The sequence below is a fragment of the Zerene cesonia genome, chromosome 28 (genome assembly GCF_012273895.1).
Source record: "Zerene cesonia ecotype Mississippi chromosome 28, Zerene_cesonia_1.1, whole genome shotgun sequence".
NCBI lineage: Eukaryota > Metazoa > Arthropoda > Insecta > Lepidoptera > Pieridae > Zerene > Zerene cesonia.
The window spans coordinates 3,232,367-3,254,012 of NC_052129.1; the positions used below are offsets into that span (position 1 = coordinate 3,232,367).

The window sequence follows — 21,646 nt, forward strand, 5'->3', positions numbered from 1 at the left end:
GGAGAAAAACGGGTGTGAGTTACATACATACATACATACAAACATACAAGTGAAGCTAATAAAAGCGTGTTAAAAAAAGACAGAAAGACGAACATAGAACCTCATCCATAGATATTAAAGATATGAGAATTTCCCAACTGCAAAAATAATTTAACAAGCTTGTATGGGCTACGCTTTAGTAGTATAGTATATGTTAGCTGTAATATGGAAATAACTCTCAAGTGACATTTATAGTAAAACCATCACAGGTTTATTTGCATTTCACAGTAGCGATGCATTTAATGCCCTGAATTATTGAGATAACTTAGTCATGGATATTTAATAAATCATTCCTTAACCAATTTCGAAATAACAGATTTATGAGTATCATATAGCTCATTAGTTGATAGATTTCCTTTAGCTTCTATTTTTATATAAAACTAGTTCTATCTAGTTCTATACTATCTTTCACGAAAACTAAATACAGAAAGGGTTTTTATGCAATACTTTTTTTACGTCACATTTACTTTGTTTAAGGCTATTGTAGTAATGTATATAGGAATTTTTTTAAACAGCAAATTTGGATATTATCATTTTATATTATCGACTACAGTGTAATTGTTTCAAGCTTATCAAATTTAGTTGTACTGTATACTCGGTGCAAAACGTCGTTTCGTCCGAATCGATTGAAGACAAATTGATAAGTTTTATCAAGATAAGTTGAATTTACTTGTGCGACGTAATCACAATAATATTATTATAAATAACAATATTTCAATGTGACTGTATTGTAATATATTTATTATCTTTATCGCGGTACATTAAAATTGTTTAAAAATAAATAAGCATGCTTGATGCTTGACACATATTTTAGTTTTCTATGTAACGATAGATTGATATATTTTTTGATTTCATTAGAGTTTGTGGTAGGCCCTAGATTAAAGTTTTTACTTTTGTTATATTTCATATGTAAAATACTGGGAATAAGTCGTAAAATTTAGAATCGATTTTGATTCACTTTAAACGGACAGATTTTAATTCTAACATTGCACAGTTAACAAGAGACGATACAATAATTTCATGGGTTTTGACGTGACAACGTCTTAAATTAGGTTGCGGCTCGGAGGCACTTATGAAAAAGTGTAACGCCCGGTAACGTTACGATGAGTCACCGAACTATGATCGGTCCGCCGCGCGCGCAGCACTAGAAAATTAGGCGCATTGAATCGGCGCGTGCTTGTGTCTCTGTCTCTGTCTTTTTAGTAAACAAATAATATTTTCTATAGTTAAAATTTGTGCAATTCTTATTTTCATTCAATTCCTTGTTCCTATTGTGCAATTTAATAATATTCATATCAATAAATATTCTACCGAGAAAAAGACGTTGTCACGTAAAATCTTCGCCCGTAAAACCGACTTTACAGGCAACCATTTTTTTTTATTATCCTACTTAGGATCAACTAATATTTGGTAGGGAAGGATTAAGTAATATCGCCAATTAGTTGTATTTAGTTGTTTACGTAGCAAGTGTTACTGTTTAGGTAATTTTAAATAAAGCGTGTTTTTATATGGTACGTTTATTTTTTGTAAGCTTTTAAAACTCATATTGACAATGGTATCATGGCCGAATAAAGCTTGCTAGGTCAACTTTGTAGTTTAAATACATTCTCTGTCTTTGCGCTAATCACTAATATTGCGCACTTAAATATTATAGTACAACTAGCTGCACCCGGCATACGCTGTTCTGCCTTGCTCTTATCATTTGGGGGTATGAAAAATAGATGCTGGCCGATTCTCATAGATACCGGATAAGCACACAAAATTTCATCAAAATCGGTCAAGCCGTTTCGGAGGAGTATGGCAACGAAAACTGTGACACGGAAATTTTATATATTAGATGTAAATTAATGAAGACGAGCAAGAGATAGACGTATGTGCTTTATCGGAATAAGTTTTTTCTGGCGTTGTACAGATTAGTTTTACTTATAATTTACGTTAGGATGATTTCGCAGTGTTAAGTTTAAAGCAAATGTTGTAATTATTCCATCAAGCGAGACCTATTATATTTGCATTTTGCTCTTTGAAAAAATAAATACAGCCTTTTTATAAACATACAAGAATAATTATGGTTATTTGTCGAGATTTTAATACTTGTACGAAATTGTGTAACCGACCGATTGACTTCAATATTTTTGTAGACATTAAATTTATTCACCTATTTTATTTCGATGTATATTTAATTGTCTGTATTTCACCGTTTTTTATAATAATAATTAACTACTATTTTGTAAATAATGTTGTAATCTAATAGATCTATACTATATACAATAAATGTGTGTATTGTATAATTGACCCTTGTAAACGTCTCATCAAAATTTATTTATCTAACAGTTGCGTATATTACTTTTGACAGATATGTCGGTTTTGCTGGAACCGAATCAGGGAGGGAGAGAACGGCCTATGTCCCGCGTGTCGGAAGGCCTACCCCGAGAACCCTGCAGACTTCACACCACTCAGTCAAGAGCAGGTCAATACACGTCCCTATATTTATATTGCCTTTTTAGGCAAAGCGATTTAAAGAGTGATAAAACCTCATATGATTTGTTGTTTTGTTGTTGTTCAATACATTTATATGTCATTCGTAGAATTATGGGTAATTCTGTAATGTAAAGATCAAAACTGATTTGTACATAATCACAGAACATGTTTTTCATTTGTATCAAATCACTTAATATATTATTACGGTGTGCCTTGCTAAAGTTATAAATGTTATTATAGTAATTGAGAAGTCTTTTAAACGTTAGTCAAAATGTTAACGCTAGTTACATAAATAATGATGAATTAATGATAGAATAGTAAATATTTTTAGTATTTTTTCTGGCTTTCAGATCAAGTATTTAATGTTAAAGTTATAACTGCACATATTTTTTAATTTATCACAATTAATCTTATAATACCAATATAATATGGAAGTCTAGTATTCGTAGATACAAATTGAGCCAGGTCGCATCGGGAAAAGTACACATCCCTACAGAAGATCGACGAGAAATAGTAGCATACAAATGCTTTTGTGTTTTTGCCCAGACCTTTCCTTTATACTGGTCATAAATCTTTTTCTCTCCGCTTCTCCTTTAAAAGCGGAGGCTCTACCTCTGCAAACGTTCATCGGCAGTGGTTTCCGCTTCCGGTTTCCGCTTACAGTTATTTACCCACACTAACATGAAAAAAAATAGTGCCTCTGCGAATGCGGTACCCGCTTATAAGGGGTAAGGCGATTAATGACTGGAAAGAATAAATGAACGGGAAAAGGTGAGGAAAAGTAATCGAACCTCCTCTCTCTCTCTCTCTCTCTCTCTCCCCCTCCATCACCGTAAGAGACTCAATAGCGTTCCACTATTTCACGTCAGTTTTCTGCGGTACTTCCCCGGCGCGAGCTGGCCCAATTCGTGCCGCAGCGTGCTCGATACCCACATTAGAATAATAGAGTAAAGTGACATAAATTAAATGAATACAACCGGACACGTAACAGGTAGCCGCAATAAAGACGGAGAAGAAGGCGCGCGAGCAGAAGCGGCGCAACAAGACGCTCGAGTCGCGGCGCGCGCTCGCCAACGTGCGCGTCGTGCAGAACAACCTCGTGTTCGTGGTCGGCCTGCCCGTGCGCCTCGCCGATCCGGAGGTGAACCGCGCATACATGCTTGTGATGTTAATCAAATCAAATCAAAAAATTAATCCTTATAGATACATACTTGTGCCTTATATCAAACCAAATCATCATAAGATTTGCAACACTCATAAAAATCACACATAAAAAATCATCTGGACAATTTGGTGATAAATTTTAAATATTATAAAGATCCATAAATTCTCCGAAAATTTTATGTAAAGACCATTTTTTTATTTCTTATTTCAGATTCTCAAACGGCAAGAGTACTTTGGCAAATATGGAAAAATTCACAAAGTAGTCATAAATCAGAGTCCAGCCTATGCGGGGTCACAGGTACACACTGTATGGAATTTACATATTATTTATTATTTATAAGTTAGGTTAAGATCTTTTATTGGATTAAATGAAATTAATAATTATATTTTTCAAAAATGTCACCGACGTCCTTGCGAGAAAGGTATCAGTCAAAATTCTAAAATGGGGTCAAATGGCAACAATTCTCTATCAAACACAAAAAGAATCACGTCAATCGGTTGAAAATTCACGGAGTTATTAAGTGACAAAAGCAAAAAAAAGGTGTAGCCAAAATCAAAATTGAAAACCTCCCCCATTTTTGGGACTTCGGTTGAAAATCGAATCATGATATAATTATTAATTTTTGCTAACTAAGTTATTGTGTTTTACATTGTATATATACTTGAGTGGTTTCATTAGTTACAGAACATAGTTATTCATCATCACCAACACAAGGTTTTTAGCTGATAGAGATTGTGCATTGAATTAAACTAAATGCCATTTAGACGTCATTGATAACTATTTTAAGTACCAATACACAATTGGTTAACATATAGTTATACGACATCAAGAACACAAGGTTTAAAGCTGATACAAAGGTTGTACAATAAAATTTAAAACAAACAATCAAATTTGGAAAGACAATTTATAAGTCATTAATTTTTAACTATACTAAGGGCGATTTTTCAATCTTTGGTTAAGAATTTATACGACAAGGTATTACACGACACTAAAAATCACCTGTAAAATGTTCAAATTTGGTCACTTTAAACACATTTTTGGAATAATTGTGTAATACCATATTTAACGAATGAATTCTAACCAAGCATTGGAAAATCAGCCGTAGAGCGTACAATAATGAACATTTGGTTGGTGTCACGCAGAGCCCGTCCGCGTCGGCGTACGTGACGTACGTGTCGCCGGCGGACGCGTTGCGCGCGATCCAGGGCGTCAACAACGTGACGCTCGACGGGCGCGTGCTCAAGGGCTCGCTCGGCACCACCAAGTACTGCGCGAACTTCATGAAGAACCAGCCCTGCCCCAAGCCCGACTGCATGTATCTGCACGAGCTAGGTGAGCTAACACGCAACGTGACGCGACGTGACGTAGTACGTCGTGCCGTGATTATCTTCAAATCAGTGGAAAATATTTTTTTATCTATGAAATACAGAACTAAGCAAAACTACATTTAAAGTTTGTTGATATTGTAGAAAATTGAGTTGGTTTGAATGTTTAATATGTTAAGAAGATTCAGAACGAGTTCATAATGTATCGTAGTTTAAACACATAGTATATTTTTGAAATCTCCACCTATATAGTAGTAGTGTGTAGTATGAGAATTTTTTTTAGGCCCCTTAGGCACATGAAACCGAAAGAGTAGAAGAAATTCGATTACTGTGGCAGGATCACGGGTGGCCGAGAGGCTAGGCGTTGCTACGGTTAGGCAAGATACGCAGTTTCGAATCCTGCCTCGTGATCAAATTTTTTCTATTCTTTCAAAATTTCTCATTTATAAAGCATTTCAATGCTATAAAACTAAAAATTAAATTTAAGTGTGTAGTATGTTTCGGCTAAGACGTGTGACGCGTTGCGGCAGGTGATCCGAAGGCGTCGTTCACGAAGGAGGAGATGCACGCGGGGCTGCACCAGGTGTACGAGCGGCGCCTGCACCAGCAGCTGCTCGCCGCCAAACCAGACGACAAGCAACTAGGTACCAGCCACAACCACACTATCCGGTTACTTATAAACTGCCAAATACCATACCCACTCCATCCTCCGCACAATTTTGCACAAATAGTATAGCAGTGTTTGTTTTTTGAACTGACAAATGTTACCAGCCTTACTACTTATTTAATATAATACAAGTAACATTAACACACATGAATTTTGTATGGAGTCTTATTATTATAATTTAGTTTTTTTAGGAATAAATGTTTATACACCTATTATTAGGTCTATTTTGATATACTATTTTGGTACTGAGTTCCTGGGTCTTTTTCTTCTACATTTTTAATACTAGCCATCATTCATCAGATGGACGTGATAAAATATTACTATTGGTATTGTGACACATTGTTTTAAAATTGCAGGTAATTCTAGTACGAATGCAGATAAAGGCAGTACAAAAGATGGTGAGTTTGTCTCTATATACATTCTATATTTAGAAAATTAATAAATTTTGTATATTAAAATAATTATTTTAATTATAAATTAATTATAATTAATTATAAAATCTGTCACTTCAGGGAAAAGTTATGGTAATTATTGCTAAAAACATTATCAAACAATAATTAATCTCTGCATATTCATTCCAAATTAGCAGTGTTTTCTATTATGTTACAAATAACAAATGTAAACAACCGTTAATTGGTTATGAAGTGTGTTATATTCGTAATTATAGTATTTTTCATTCTTTCAGGTAATCAATCGAACTTTATACCAACAACAGTGGTCACTTCGTCTCAAATTAATTCAGTCAGTACAGCTAAGTGAGTATTATTCATGTGCATCAAATGTACAAGTCAATGGTATGAGGCGAACTGTTAATATATTCGGGGGTATATTATAATTTTCTTGCAAATATCTCACATTGTTGAGGAAATGCTGATTCAATTAATATTATAGGTGAATCAATTTACAAAAGGTATACTGATTTTGTTTGTACTAAAACTGATAATATTTAAAGTATGGTTGAGGATAGTACTTGTTGTATGTTACATATGTTGTATATAATATGTATGATTGTTGCAATTCCTAACACTTTTCATTCTTCTAAACACACAATGTTGTTCAAAAATAAAACATTCTGAGAGTACTAAGCATTTACACATACACGTAGTTACAAATGAAACCTCTTACAAACGAGCAGTTGAAAACTCGATTTTATTACTTAGCACATAGGTTTATAATTATATGCTGTTTTAGATCGAAAAAGGACACAAATGGTAGTAATGTTGGCAATGGTAGCAATGGCAGTAACGGCAATAACGGCAATGGTAAAGAGGCGTGGCCCAGTCTCGGCTCGTCGCCGCCTTCCGATAGTCCCGCTAGAAAACAACTCAGTCCCAAACCACAACAGTCCACAGGTAATAAATATTACATTATATATTTGTATCATAATTAATTTCGAAAAATGTTTAAAGATATGCAGTTAATTATGAAATAATGGCAAGAAATATTGATTTTTTTTTCTTTATATCCATTTGTTTACTCAAAAATCACTTTCTTCACTTTCCTCACTGATAAATATTGATTTCAACACGTAAATATATTTTACAACTCTCCACAGCTAAGTCACAAGAAAACGGCACATCAGAATCGTCCAGTCCAACACTACACAATCACCAATCACAGATGAAAAACGGCAAAGATAATCAAACGGAAAAAAGCAATAGGAGCAATAAAGACAGCAATAGCAATACAAATGGACAGGCAAAGAAAAGCAAATCAGACAAATCGAAATCAAAGAATAGTATTAGCAACGAAAGCAGCGAATCGAGTTCGGCAACAGAGAAGACGGAAGCGGAAATACACACGTCCGTCTTTGAGAATGACACACAATTCTTAACGAATGAGTTGGATGAATTAGAATCAGACAGACACAGCCTCTTAGAAAACCACGATTTATTAGATAACAGTGATCACAGTTTACTCGAGGACGACACACACAACCTGTTGAACGATGCCAACAATGAAGTATTAATGATGCAGAGGCATAGGGAAATGCTCGCAGGGCTTGTGGACAATAATGTCATGCCGCACGTCAAGAGTCCACTTATGAACGGTTACGGGTTATTAGACAGGGACACAATGAGTTATCTAGGTAATGATAGACAGATTAGTCAAATTAGCCAAGGTCTGATGGACCAGAAGGAATTGTTGATGAGGGAACGCAACCGCAGCATGCTGTTGAGACAGAACGAGCTGCTAGCCCGGCAGCACAATGTTATGGTTGAACTGAAACATTATATGCCTTCATCTAGTATAGGAATGGAGTCTGCTAGTGAATTATTAGGTGCGTACTGTTTGTGCAAGTTTATATTTGCACTATGGCTATCAAAATTAAAATTTTCAACTTTTAAAACATCCAGAAACCATAACAAACACATAAAAATATTGTAATTGAATTTTATAGTAGAGAAAATCTCTTTTTCAGGTGCTAATTATCATCCAAACCCCAATATGCTTCCACCGTTCGGAATGAGAGTAGACAATTCTTTAGTAACAAATTCACTCGGTAACACAGCGAACACACTAGCCAACTCCTTATCTATGAACTCTTTATCCGCAAACACGCTGTCAGTTAACTCGCTTGGTGGAAATTCGTTGTCAGCTAATGCAATGGGCGCAAACACATTGGGAGCAACTTCGTTAGGGGTCAACTCGTTAGGCGGAAACACTCTGGGGGCTAGCTCGTTAGGCGGGAGCACACTGGGTACAAGCTCTTTGGGCGCAAACACACTAGGGACAAATTCGTTAGCAAGTTCGTTAGGCGCAAATTCCATGGGAGCGAATACGTTAGGAACAAATTCTATGGGAGTGAACACACTGGCCGCAAACTCGATGGGAGCGAACACATTAGGCGTAAATTCAATGGGGACAAATGCAATGGGCAACACAATAGGCGGCTTCATGCTCCACAATCAACAGATGCAGATGCAAAATCAGCAACAGATGCAGAGTGGACTTGTAAACGGATTTGATTCACCACAGAGTGTTGTGAGTATATTGAAATTATTTATTTTTCTTTTTTCCTTTCACGACACGCAGAAGTAAAGCTTGAGTTTGAGTTTATAATTATTAAAATCAACGAATAAAGTAAAAAAAGTTACTTCATTCGTTCATTTTTATATAATTATTATGATCAGAAACTGTCCAAATTTAACATGAGCTATAGCAAGACTAATAAAATAAAATCTTTTAGTAAAAGTTTTATCAATAAGTTGTTTCATGGAATAAGTTTTAGTTCTTGTATCTCAATAGTTTGAACATTTTTCTCTCTTGTTTTGAAGTGGGTTCAAATAAAATGAAATGAATGCATTGCAGAGCGAGGGTCGGTATCAAGCGGACACGATGGACAAGTTCTTCACCGACTTCCACAAGGCGCAGCAGATGCGGCTGGTGGCGGGCGGCGCGGGGGCGGGGGCGGAACGCCCGCGTTACCCACACAACATGCTCAGCGCCGAGCGCCTCGAGATGGAGCACAAGAGGTGAGACATGTGAGGCTGGGGCGGAGCGCCACTAGAAGCCGCAGATGCGGCTGGTGTTGGGCGGCGAATTTATTTATTTATTCTTTATTGCACACTTTCAAAATATAAAACAGAGATAAGATTTAACAAAAGCAACTTAAAAATTTTTTCAGATTTTTATTGAACTGTATGTAGATATTTTTCAGTTCAGAACTACTATTGTGTACTGTATCTATCATCATCAAATTGAACTATAACTTTTTGTGACTTGACTACGACTGTGACTACAACGTGGTTGACTTGGCATAGAACAATAGCCTACGTGACTTGATAAAGATGTAGCTTCTATTTTGAATTAATTAGGCGGCCTTATAGCTTAATAGGCGAGGTCTCTTACAAAACTATATCTCGAACAAGAAAGTGTTTGCTGTTTCTCTTCGTTGCCAACAAACACAAAATCACTCTTTCTATCTTTACAACATCAGTGTACTGTGTATATACTCGTATGTATTAAAAACGTGCGCGTGCGCAGCAGAATGAGCGGCTACCGCGCGTCGGAGGGCGCGGGCGGGCGCGCGGCGGGCGACGGCGACGACGACCTCGACTTCGACCCCTTCAAGGAGACGCAGAAGGCGCTCGCCGAGATGATGGAGACCGAGATGATGCTCAGCAACATCTCCAGCGGGTGAGTCGGTAGTACTCTTGTGATAGATACCTTCAAGGGTCTATGTTCATGTATTCTATGGTCTAATTATTCCATGGTCTATTTAGTCTATGATCTATTTTGTCTAACTAATTTTTTTATTCATTTAAACTTTTATAAGTTTTTATGAATAATCGTTCTTTTTAGCTACCGCCGATTCTAAAGGTCGCTCCTATCGAGAAAAATCGGAAAGAAACTCGATGGTTACTCTATTACTAGAATTTTTGACAAGATGCGTAGAATGTATGATATAAATAATATAAAATAAAAAAATAAACAAATGTATGATATGTATAACAATATATCAATTGAATAGAATTGAGTATTCATTGGCTCCCTAATAACCGTCCAATGGCTATTTTTTGTAACTTATACATTCCATGCAGCTTTATCACCAAGATGTTCAAGGGTCTATTTATTTTATGGTCATCTATTTATTGAAAGACGGAAAAAAAAGTTTAGAATTTAGGTAGTAATGACAATCAACGTTTACCCGAAAATGATTGCTCTCTCTCTCTCTGAATCATCATAAACACAAAACAAAGTAAATTAGCACTGTATTAAGAAATACGTGTTATAACATTTATCATTTGTTTTTGTTCACAGAGACAATATGGATCGTGTCCGACGCACCCGCCTGCCCCCGCCCGGTTTTAGTCACTTGAACGCTTATGGCAGGCATCAACCACAACAACAAGGTGCAAATGGTGTATAATTCTGATATATAAAAATATTCATATAGGCAATCAATAGCTATGTTAAATATGTGCATATTCAACAAACAAACACCATTAAAGCTTTACGTTAAATGGCAGCATGGTAGCTGGTCAAAATTCCATGTGTGTGATATGCTATTATGTATGTAGATTCATATTAAATGTTGTTTTAGAAGGGGCGTTATTAATCTATATCGATAGAGCTTTTAAATAGCACAAAAATTAAGTCCCAAGTATTATTTTGCGTCATATTATCATAGTGATTAGCGATTTACTCTTGGGCACAAAATAACCGAATAGATTGAAATGATAAACGGTAACAATTCACAGGTTACAACAATAGCAATGCGATGTTCTCAGACTGGACGCAGATGGACCCCGCGATCATGTCGACGTCGGTGAACTTCGGCAAGAGCCAGCCGGCGCTGAGCCAGCAGGAGCTGTTCGCGCGCTTCAACCAGCTGGCCGTGCAGCCCAACGGCGTCAAGCTGCATGCGCACGCGCACGCGCCGCCCATGGTGCAGTGGCCCGCCGCGCAGAAGCCCTGGGGCGCCGTCGCCTACAACACCATGCCCCTGCCCCCCGGCTTCGCCCCCCCAAAGACCTCCCAACACCCCGCCGAGTGCATCGACGCCAAGTAAACGTGCAATGCAACCCCCTCGACCCGCTCCCCCCTCCACAGTGGATATTATATTTTCTTATACCTAGCCTCTTTCCGTTGGTGATGTGATCGATAAATCTTTGTATTAACAGAGCATATTTTAACGAGAGAAATATGATAACAAAGGAATTTGTAAAATAAATTAACCTATTTGTTTTATTTAAAAAAGTTTGATTTATATTTTATTATATTATCATGAATTTTTTTTCTTTACTATTATCTCGGTCTCGGCTCGCTGTCGCTTCCCTTTCTTGAGTCTATTCGTTTCGCGACTGATGATATATGTATATTTGTTAATATATTATATATTGCGCTAGGATCGTCTACGTGTTACTTGAAATTATTTTTTTCTATATTAAATGAGATGCCAACTCGGTTGAATTTGTACCTTATTGAGCCATTATTCATGATAAAAATTATTAAATTTAAAGAATTATCATTCGCTCTTTTAATGCGACACCTTATCCAAACAACTGTGCATATGCATGTCTATTTCTTGTAAATAATCAAGTAAGTATTATACTATTTACCTACTATATTTATTTGTGGACTGAGGATAATTATTTCGCATGGTAACATTGGTGAGTATTATAAAAATAACGGTTAAATAATGTTTGGTAGTGTGGAAACTAACAATAAAATGGGTTGTAAAAATATAGTGCATGATTGCGATACGAGAAGAATAGACGCTTGTTCAGTCTATCGTTCTACTAATTTGAAAATGGCAAAGGCATTTTACAGAAAATGTGCATATACTCATGCTGCAATGTTTGCGATTTAATGCTTTGCTAGTGGTCCGCCCCGGATTCGCCCGTGGTTACATATAGATAGAATTTTATTTAATTAAAATTTGGAAATCGGTTGTGTATTTCCCATCATTAGTGTAGAAGTGTACATAATTCAAAAGTTATCTATCTGAATAAATAAAGACACGTATTTGAAGAAGATTGAGAATTAGTAATATAGTAGTAATATTCTGGGTGCTTAGAATTATAAAAGCAAAAGTAACTGTTTAAATTGTTATTAAGAATGGCAGGTGATATTACAGTTACAATATCTTATCAATATAGCCTCTAGGGTCAGGTCCGTCCCAAGGTACCCTTGAACCATCATGCCACACAAATAATCCTCCATCTTCTGGGTTCAAAGCTATTTGCAATGGGAGTGACGCAGCGTCTTCAGGGCTTATTGAACCGGCTCCCTTGGTCATATCTGACATTACATAACCCGGATGTACGCAGTTTACACGAATACCTGCAATTAGAAGTGGTTTACGATTAATTTTATTAGAGCAGGGATTTCCTAGTTTAAGACGTTACTATACCGATTGCTTTTAGTGTTTTGGGAACATTTAAATATAATGTTTTTATAAACAGACATATTAAGAAGATTGTGAGAAGGGCTTTGTGGGCGGGGCAGGTGCAGGAAAATTGTCATATTAAGTCACCACAAAAGATACAAACGAAAACAGTTACAAAATTATACATTAAAAAATATACATTACTTGCAAAAAAATAATATGCATCTCTTGCACTAAACGAGCGATCGCGCGTTATATTAGGTTCATTTCGAAAGACACGAGTAAACGAGAGCACTTTTTATAAATGCGAAAGTAACTATATATATCGGACACTACAAGGGAATGGCAACTGTTCCACGGGCGGAAAGATAGTAATTTATAGAAACGTAATTATAATACTGATTTTTTTTCGTATCTAAGTAATAATCTATTGGTAAAATATTCAAATTAAATTGCTTATGTTCTAAAACTAGCGACCCACCACGGCTTCGCATGGGTATGCATGTTTTATATTTATCGTTAAAAGCTCTATTAAAATCCTTTGCGTAATTTTGAAAGATATAAGCATACATAGGGACAGACAGACAGCGAAAAGCAACTTTATACTATGTAGTGATATTAAGTTACCTCTATTTTTTAATCTTCTATTTAACATGAAGGTGTAAGCATTGACACCAACTTTAGAGACGACGTAAGGTGACGCTCCCCACATTTCAACCTCTGTATTTTGTTTCACAGCATCTAAATATTCGTGCATTAAAGTTTTTAATTCCTCCAAACTCAAATCAGGCTTGCTTAATCTATTTCGTATATCTTCGGAAGGTATTCTCGACAAATGTCCAGAAGAACTGGATATATTTAAAATACACCCGTTATCATTTAAAATTGGTAAGATCGCTTCAGTAAAATTCACCAAAGAATAGAAATTAACTTTGAGTGTTTGTTCTGCTTGGAAAAGTTTGGGTTCCGGCGCATCCTTAAGGAATAATACTCCAGCATTGTTTATTAATATTTCTATTTTCTCACGTTTGTTTTGAATGTAAGTAAGAAATCTTTTAATGCTACTTTCTTCTGTTACATCCAGTTGGCAGTATTCAGGTTTAAGGCTAATTTTTTTTAGTTGATTTCGAGCTTGAATACCCCTTTCCTCATCTCTTGAAGTTAAATAAACTGTTCCATCTAGTTTCTCACAGAGCCCTTTGACTAAGGCAAAGCCTAACCCTTTATTAGCTCCAGTCACAACTGCAACTTTCTTTTCCATAATTTACTGTAAACAAAATTTTTTATCAATATCCCCGTTTCAAGCAACTACGTTTTTAATTTTGAATATATGCAAGAAAGCTAATGAGTACTTTCTGCAATTTATATAATTTGTTAAAAAAAAAGTTCATTACAACAAGTCATGTTTAGTCATTTTCGTACCGATAAATGATTTGATTACCTGCTATACTTACGCGCGGACTCCAATCTAAATAAATAACAAATCTGGGCGATTTCGGGGATAGATAATCATACTCATGAGTATGTAACATTGAATACAAAAAGAAACAAGGCTCAAGATAAAGGTATATTTTTATACTAAACTCAATAAATTTTTTCTCATTTAAGTATCTATACACGTATCTAGGGTTATCATTTTTTTGTGATTAAGGTTGGTTCTTTAATAATATAATAAATACCTTAATAAGTTAACGTTCACATACAGATAACAAATTCTCATAATACTTATTTTGATTGATATATACTTGGGCTCTGTATTAAGTAATACATAATTTGTTTATTTATTTTGTACTGAACACGATTAAAGAAATAATGTTTCTAACAAAAGAACCAAACCATAGCCATACCTAATTCGTAAAATTAAAACACTATTTCACAACAGAAAATTGTATATTATAAAATACACACACTCCAGCTGACTGTCAACTGTCTAGTGTCAAATTGACAACTGATTAGATTTTCTTTTGACACTTATTTCACATTTGTGTTATCGCTGCTTTTTATGATTGAGTACAGTAATTGACCTGTTTATTTACATTACAGAACTATCTAGACTTTTAGAAATTGGTAGTCACTAGTCAATATTCATTATTAAGCATACTATAAAGAAATAAACATGTCTCTGTGGCCAGCGGCAAGACCACTATTTGGTGATGAAGTTGTTTTAAGATCTATCGATTGGCTGGAAAATTTCCCTTGGAGAAACGAAAGTTCTATTCGGGCTGAAAATAGTAAATATGAAATTCGAATGAACCTAAAGGACTTTAAACCCGAAGAGATAAGCATAAAAACATCGGACGGATTTATAGTTGTCGAAGGTAAACAAGAGGAAAAAAAAGATGAGCATGGCTATGTTTCTAGACATTTCGTTCGGAGGTACGCTGTACCCGATGGTGCTAAAGCTGAAAATATTGAATCCAGACTTACCGCAGACGGCGTTTTGGTTATAGCCATTCCACGTAAAGAAAAAATTAAACGTGACACTATCATACCAGTTACTCACGAAGGTGTTAAATCTAAGCTGTAAGGTAATAAATAAAAAAAAATGTATTGGCGAAGGGCTGTGTTGAAGAAGATACATTGTTTTTTTATGTCCCGTTATTGTATAATGGTTATTGTGTTAATATTTATGGGTCTTTTATAAAGGGTCATGAGCAATTTATGTTAATGTACTTTTATTTTTTCAATAAATAACATTCCTTTTAAACTGCTGTTTTATTTATTTTATGCAATTTATGTTATATTGTCAATTTTGGAAATTATTCAAAGATATCTACATTAACCTGTACTCCAGTACACAAAGTAGTACTTTTGAAAGACAAGATTTATATATGAAGTTTATTTCAGTTATAAATATATTCCTAGACAGGTATTATCTATTTCTAATATGCTTATATCAAGAAATTTTGTTTGGCAGTTAATTTTACAATATATTTGACAATTACATTTATTGGCATACTTGACAAATCCTAAAAATGTAATATTTAAAGATTCATACACAAGTTAACCATATCATTTTTAATATCTGATCCATAATTTTGGCAAGTGTTGACAAGACATTGTAATGGATAAAACATAAAAATAGGGTACAGAAAAGGTCAACAGTTATCAATACCAAGTTCGTGATTTCGGACGATGATATATTCCTACCTAACATTATTTTAATCAATGTTATAATACACTGTTGTAAACTTACACCACTCATGTAATGGTCGTACATAATTTTAAGATCAATTACCAGCTTATCAAACTGCGAATTTAGGAAAAGAACCTTATCTTAAATAACTAAAGACGAAAATTGTATGAAGATGATTTTTCTTTATTAGTCTCGACCCGAGATCTTCACATCTTTCGTGGCCGCGACCTTGTTGTGACGTGTAGTTAAAATTAGGTTTCATAAAGGTATTTTTCTTATTTTCGCAGTGCTGCAAATTTATTAATGTTATATACTAGGTGATTTTATCGTTGCAATTGCAGCAATTGTTTAAATTATTGTTATCACAAGGTTGAGGAACTCTTAAATCAACTTCTATAGGTTCTTGAGATGTTCTTATAATTTTTAACCTTTTTAGCATTAATAACAGTTTTAACGATAACAGGCGTTAATTAATTTCATTATTCTAGGTGTTATAAAATTGCATAAAATCCAATAAGTTCTTTCTCAGTCGTTTAGGCCATGACAGCAGTAAAGCCCGAATCCTTTGTTGAATATCTCGTAATCGAGTACAGATGGCTCCTTGCTGTAACCGTTTTGATGCCACTTTCATTCCTGTGGAAGATCTGGTCATTAGCAAGAAACTATGTGGTTTTCAAACTGAGCACAGCTCCTCGAGCACACGAAAAAAAAGTTAAGCATGTCCAAAGGCAGGTAAGCGAAAAAAACTTAACTCTTGCTCAGCAAAAACTTTTATACTATCAACTCTTTTGATTTTGAAAATATTTCATTATTATCTACGGAAATATGTTCCCACCACAGGGTTTCAGCTTTTATCGACCACGCTGGCCAAGTGAGGGTTGGTAGATATCCCAGGCTGTCGAACTTTTTTATTCTTCGTCATGCCGGTTTTCTCACGATGCTTCACCGCTGCGAGTAGTGGTGGTGTCAATAGCGGATATATAGGAAAATCACTACATTTTTTCAAATTATGTAATAAATCAATATATTAAACTTTAATTAAACTGCAAATAAAAATATTTGTATTTTTGAAAAAATTCTAAATTTTATTTTAAGTTATACCTACCCACACATATTACATTCTTAATATTGGGCATCAAGGATATTTCTAATCAATCACATAAAAGTGAAAAGGTCTAGCATGATATTAACTGGATTCATAAATAATGTGTACGCCCACATAATCGTGGTCTAACTTTGTATATTCTGAAAAAAAAAATTGTTCAGTAGAAGCAATGTTTTTTTCAGTCATACCTTAATGTGTATAATTATTATTAACTAACTGCGCCCCGCGGTTTCACCCGCGTAAGTCCGTATCTCGTAGAATTATCGGGATAAAAAGTTGCTTATGTGTTATTCCAGTTGTCCAGCTGTCTACGTACCAAATTTCATTGCATTCGGTTCAGTAGTTTATGCGTGAAAGAGCAACAAACACACACACATTCTTACAAACTTTCGCATTTATAATATTGGTAGGAAGGATAATAGGATATAGTAGGATTATAGTTCTATTTCAAAATGCAACCGATTCCGGTGTCTCATCTTATGGATGACACAAAGTATGCGCCCAGCGTTTCTAGTTTCTGAATTAAACGTCATAATTAAGGAAGTTAAAAGGATAATCTGTTTGATAAAAAAAGGTCCTCAAACGCAGTTAAAAACATTAAACAATATTTTTATTTAATATAACTAAAATCCCTCACATGCAACGTGTGAACATCAAATTAGAATTTCAAATTGGGGATCAATATATTAAAATCAGAATTAAGATACTTGCGTCAAAACTTAGGATCATGCCTCTAGACATTTTTAAATGTAGCACTATCAATTGAAGAATTATTCACTTATTTAAAAGTATTGAAAAGCATTTTAGGTTATAGCAAAAGTTCATTGAATAGATTTAGACCAACGAAATATCTCTATGAAATTTCAACCCAATCGCTTCAGCTACTTGGAAGTTATGTGAAAAAGGAAAATACGGAATAACAACTTTTACTTGCCATTTTCTCATAGGAATAAAGTGCATGCCTAGGTGCCATGTCATGCCATGCCTCATCAAGGATAATGTCGACTCCTAATAGAAAATAATTCTTCCAATCGATCCAGTAGTTTTGTATAATTAACGTTTATCTTTAGACGTAATTAATGGAAACTCCTGAAAATTTTCAGATAAAAAACTGGTTATCCGGTGATCGCAGCACGCGGCTATGTACCGCTCGACCAGCATGGCAGGCCATGTCCTTCCGGCAAGGACTGTATAAAAAAACCTTTACGAACATACACATAGACCTTGTAGATATACTGGAAGTGGATACTAAAAACATGGTTTGTACGAATTATGATATCAATAATTTGTCTGAAAAAAGTCGATGAAACTATTTTCTAAACTTTAAGAAAATAATCACAATTTATAGAAAATGGGATGGAGTATAGGAATAAGTATATATTTCATAATACGCTAATTTTAATTCTTAGTTACTTCTTTTTAGACGGTACGATGTGAACCTTTAGTCACGATGGGTCAAGTTTCGAAAACACTAGAACCATTGGGTCTTGCGTTAGCCGTTGTCCCAGAGTTGGACCAGCTCACAGTGGGGGGACTGGTGATGGGGACGGGGGTAGAGACATCGTCACACGTACATGGTCTATTCCAACACATTTGTGTCCAATATGAACTCGTGCTGGCTGATGGTTCTGTGGTGACTTGCAGTAAGGTAAGTGTAAGAATATTAATTATTTATTTTGGCATAATTTAGTAGGTATAAGAGATATTCTATATAATAGAAAATATTATATAATTTTCCATAAATTTTAAGGCATAGTTATCCAAAAATAAATAAATTTCGATAACGTAATATATTTAATAGATAATCGCTACAAGCTGACTATAAGTTACAATGTTAGATTAATTTATTTCGCGTTTAAAGTAGGCATTCAGGTAGTACATTCTTTGATATCCATTTTGCTTATCTAAGTATTTAATGTTCACAATAATCTAATAGCGTGTTTGTTTGTTTTAGGATGAAAACGCAGATTTATTTTATGCAGTACCATGGTCATATGGTACATTAGGCTTCTTAACGTCTGCGACTATAAAATTAGTACCGGCAAAGAAGTGAGTAAAACTCAATGTTAACCATGGTAGGTTCCTCCTAACCTATATTTGCGCATAGGTATATTCCTAAAGTATGCGATGAATACATCTGGCTATCCTCAGCAATTTTGCATATTATATGCGGTCGGGCAAACTTCGTTCAAGTTAATGTCTCATCATTTTATCGTCAAAAAAACATCAAACCTCTATAAAATCACAATCATATTGTCGTTACGATTCCTCGTTATAAATAAAATAGATGTAATCTTAAAATTGATTAATTTGGAGTGGCAAAAATTAAATATCTCTGCTTCTGATATGCGAAAGCTTTTTTTCTCTGAATAACTTTTCTTTATCAACCAACGTTCCTTAAACGAAGGAGGTTCTCAATTCGATCGTATTTTTATTGGTTTTGTTACTTTATAACTTCATGGGTTTTAAAGCGATTGACGTGATTGTTTTTGTGTTTGATAGGAAATTGTTGTAATTTGGTCCCATTTTAGAATTTTGAACGCTATCGCTCTCCCCAGGAATGCCGGTAGCTTTTTTTTTACAGAAATTAATTATTTCTCAGGTACGTTCGTCTGGAATACCATCCCTATCACAATTTAACAAATCTGGCAAACAAGTTTAGACAAGAGTCTTTGAAAGACAATCCTCACCAATTTATTGAAGCTCTCCTTTACGATAAAGATAGTGGTGTTGTTATGACAGGTGATATGGTAGATGAAATTGGTAATGATGGTCGGGTAAGTATAACTTATGTCTTAAAGAAAGACGCAGGCAAATTTTATCAAAAGAAGAATAAATAAGACATAGCTACTTGATAATTTAACATTTTAGTTTATTTCTAGTTTAACCCTATTGGCAAATGGTATTCTGAATGGTTTTTCACGCAAGTCGAGAAGCATTTGATTGCAAAGAATCAGAAAAGTACCGTTGAGTACATTCCTCTCCGGGATTACTACCATAGACACACTCGAAGCTTCTTTTGGGAATTGCGGGTCAGTATCTATTAAAGCATTTACTATTAAAGGACTGACACATTTAAATGGGCAAGACACTAAAAATTCATAGAATAACACTACGAAAATTCAATTTAACTGTTATTCCTCACCCGTCTATACCAAAAATAATTATTGAAATATAGCCATATGGTTTTACATATTATTTTCATTGAAACTGCGCAGGACGTGAAAACATCGACTGCCAGTTAAATATATGTCTATACCCAAACTAACGAATACTTTCTCTAATACAGGATATAATTCCATTCGGCAATCACCCATTGTTCCGTCTGCTTTTCGGTTGGTTGATGCCACCAGAGGTATCACTTCTGAAGCTTACTCAACCAGAATCCATCACTAAGCTTTACAATAAAGCGCATGTCATACAAGACATGTTGGTGCCGATTCAATCTTTGGAAAGCGCGGTACAATTGTTTCATAAAGAGTTTAAGGTATAAGTTATTGATTTTTGGAATAAACAGGACGTTAATTTCTTTTTAAGGATCTTATCTCTTTATGTGCGCGTAATGTTTTGTTGCATTTTAGGTATATCCAATATGGTTGTGTCCCTTTAAATTGTTTAATAATCCAGGTCAGCTAAAAATCCGCTCTGGGGAATGGGAAATGTTCGTAGATATCGGTGTTTATGGAGTTCCTAAAGCAGACGGCTTTGAAACGGTAAGACTTAATTTAAAAGCCATATAAACATATGATAATAGGTAGTGTTATTAGGTAAGTAGCTAAGTAGAATTATACAAGTACATGGCAAAGTTAACGATATTGCATGTAATATAATTGTATGTTTTCTTCTTCTTGACCGAATCAATATTTTTAGCATTTACCCAAAATCACTCAATTTTACCCCAATCTCAGACCTGAAGTTATTTCAATAATAGTTAAACATACTATATATTACAGGTATCATCGACGAGACGTATAGAAAATTTCGTAACTCAACAAAAAGGCTACCAAATGTTATACGCAGACACGTATACTACCCGAGACGAGTTCAGAGAAATGTTTGATCATACCCTATACGATAAGATGAGGGATACACTGCCGTACTGTAAAGACGCTTTTCCGGAAATATATGGAAAAGTTAATAGGAATGTCAGGAAATAATATTAAAATTGCATTGATTATAAGCAATCTTCTCTAACTATGTGAGACGTATACTAACTATTACTCGTTTGTGTCTGACAATAATCAGGCTTTGCTTCACATAAAATTATAGTTAAGAGAATATTCTCAGCAAACAAATAAAATTGACCTCATTTTGATCTAACTATGAAGCATTAATTGTGTTTTATTAACCGACTTTCTGAATATTTTTATATGATATTACTGTCCACATAAAATAACATAAGATGAACGACCCTACGAAAATATGGACACTTCTCGATCCATAAAAAATTCACAATCTCTTTTTTTTAATAACTATTAACTATCGATTTGGAGCTTGTTTGGATAAATTCATAATGATTTTGAAAGAGCGATGTGATGTGTGATCCGATTCTGTTCTTCATATTATAATATGACGATTCGATATTTTTTATAAAAGTGACAAGGTACCTACTGATTAGGTATAATAACTTCAAATAAGTAAACAAGAGTAGTGGTACCTTTTTGATTCACACAATATTTGCCTATTAGATTTAGTTCTAACCATGGAGTAATATGTTCCCCGACGAGTACAATCTGGGGGTCTTCAAGAGAAGAGTGAACAGTTACCTTCTAGGGAAGCGCGCTCCATCTTAGACCACATCTTAGCTTACCATCAGGCGAGGTTGTGGTCAAGCGCTTCCCTATCAGGAATAAAAAAAAAAAAAAAAAAAAAAAATGGAGTAATATAATATATAAA

General features: G+C 34.8%; 4 protein-coding genes across 10 annotated transcripts in view; 3 read left to right on the forward strand and 1 right to left on the reverse strand.

The window, feature by feature from the left end:
• The window catches only part of LOC119837669, a 17,370-nt gene extending 6,015 nt beyond the window's left edge, over positions 1-11,355 (forward strand). Inside the window, exons 3-16 of one of the 4 annotated variants that reach the window (XM_038363392.1) lie at positions 2,393-2,506; positions 3,509-3,658; positions 3,893-3,988; positions 4,825-5,014; positions 5,538-5,651; positions 6,031-6,072; positions 6,360-6,429; positions 6,866-7,026; positions 7,230-7,955; positions 8,097-8,659; positions 8,987-9,150; positions 9,662-9,814; positions 10,439-10,530; positions 10,879-11,355. In XM_038363392.1, coding sequence (XP_038219320.1) covers positions 2,393-2,506; positions 3,509-3,658; positions 3,893-3,988; positions 4,825-5,014; positions 5,538-5,651; positions 6,031-6,072; positions 6,360-6,429; positions 6,866-7,026; positions 7,230-7,955; positions 8,097-8,659; positions 8,987-9,150; positions 9,662-9,814; positions 10,439-10,530; positions 10,879-11,189 — 2,946 coding nt within the window. In that variant the 3' untranslated portion in view covers positions 11,190-11,355. The remainder of the gene's footprint in view (positions 1-2,392; positions 2,507-3,508; positions 3,659-3,892; positions 3,989-4,824; positions 5,015-5,537; positions 5,652-6,030; positions 6,073-6,359; positions 6,430-6,865; positions 7,027-7,229; positions 7,956-8,096; positions 8,660-8,986; positions 9,151-9,661; positions 9,815-10,438; positions 10,531-10,878) is intronic. The other 3 variants (XM_038363395.1, XM_038363393.1, XM_038363394.1) reach the window with 3 other exon arrangements.
• Positions 11,356-12,214: 859 nt separating this feature from the next.
• LOC119837671 (carbonyl reductase [NADPH] 3-like) lies at positions 12,215-14,408 on the reverse strand. 4 transcript variants are annotated; one of them, XM_038363400.1, is made up of 3 exons: positions 14,357-14,408; positions 13,137-13,776; positions 12,215-12,463 (listed from the first exon to the last, which is right to left on the reverse strand). In XM_038363400.1, exons 2-3 carry the CDS (start codon positions 13,768-13,770, stop codon positions 12,258-12,260), a joined length of 840 nt encoding a protein of 279 aa, XP_038219328.1. In that variant the 5' UTR covers positions 13,771-13,776; positions 14,357-14,408; the 3' UTR covers positions 12,215-12,257. The 4 variants fall into 4 exon arrangements, with proteins under 4 accessions (XP_038219328.1, XP_038219327.1, XP_038219325.1 ...); XM_038363399.1 differs by lacking the exon at positions 14,357-14,408 and adding an exon at positions 14,189-14,339; XM_038363397.1 differs by lacking the exon at positions 14,357-14,408 and adding an exon at positions 13,964-14,180.
• Positions 14,409-14,467: 59 nt separating this feature from the next.
• LOC119837673 (alpha-crystallin B chain-like) lies at positions 14,468-15,211 on the forward strand. The gene has a single exon (XM_038363401.1). It carries the CDS (start codon positions 14,626-14,628, stop codon positions 15,034-15,036), a length of 411 nt encoding a protein of 136 aa, XP_038219329.1. The 5' UTR covers positions 14,468-14,625; the 3' UTR covers positions 15,037-15,211.
• Positions 15,212-15,509: 298 nt separating this feature from the next.
• Positions 15,510-21,069, forward strand: LOC119837670 (delta(24)-sterol reductase-like). Its single transcript, XM_038363396.1, has 10 exons — positions 15,510-15,911; positions 16,175-16,377; positions 17,854-18,009; positions 18,174-18,398; positions 18,705-18,799; positions 19,353-19,527; positions 19,633-19,782; positions 20,040-20,237; positions 20,332-20,463; positions 20,704-21,069. Exons 2-10 carry the CDS (start codon positions 16,186-16,188, stop codon positions 20,905-20,907), a joined length of 1,527 nt encoding a protein of 508 aa, XP_038219324.1. The 5' UTR covers positions 15,510-15,911; positions 16,175-16,185; the 3' UTR covers positions 20,908-21,069.
• Positions 21,070-21,646: the final 577 nt, after the last annotated feature.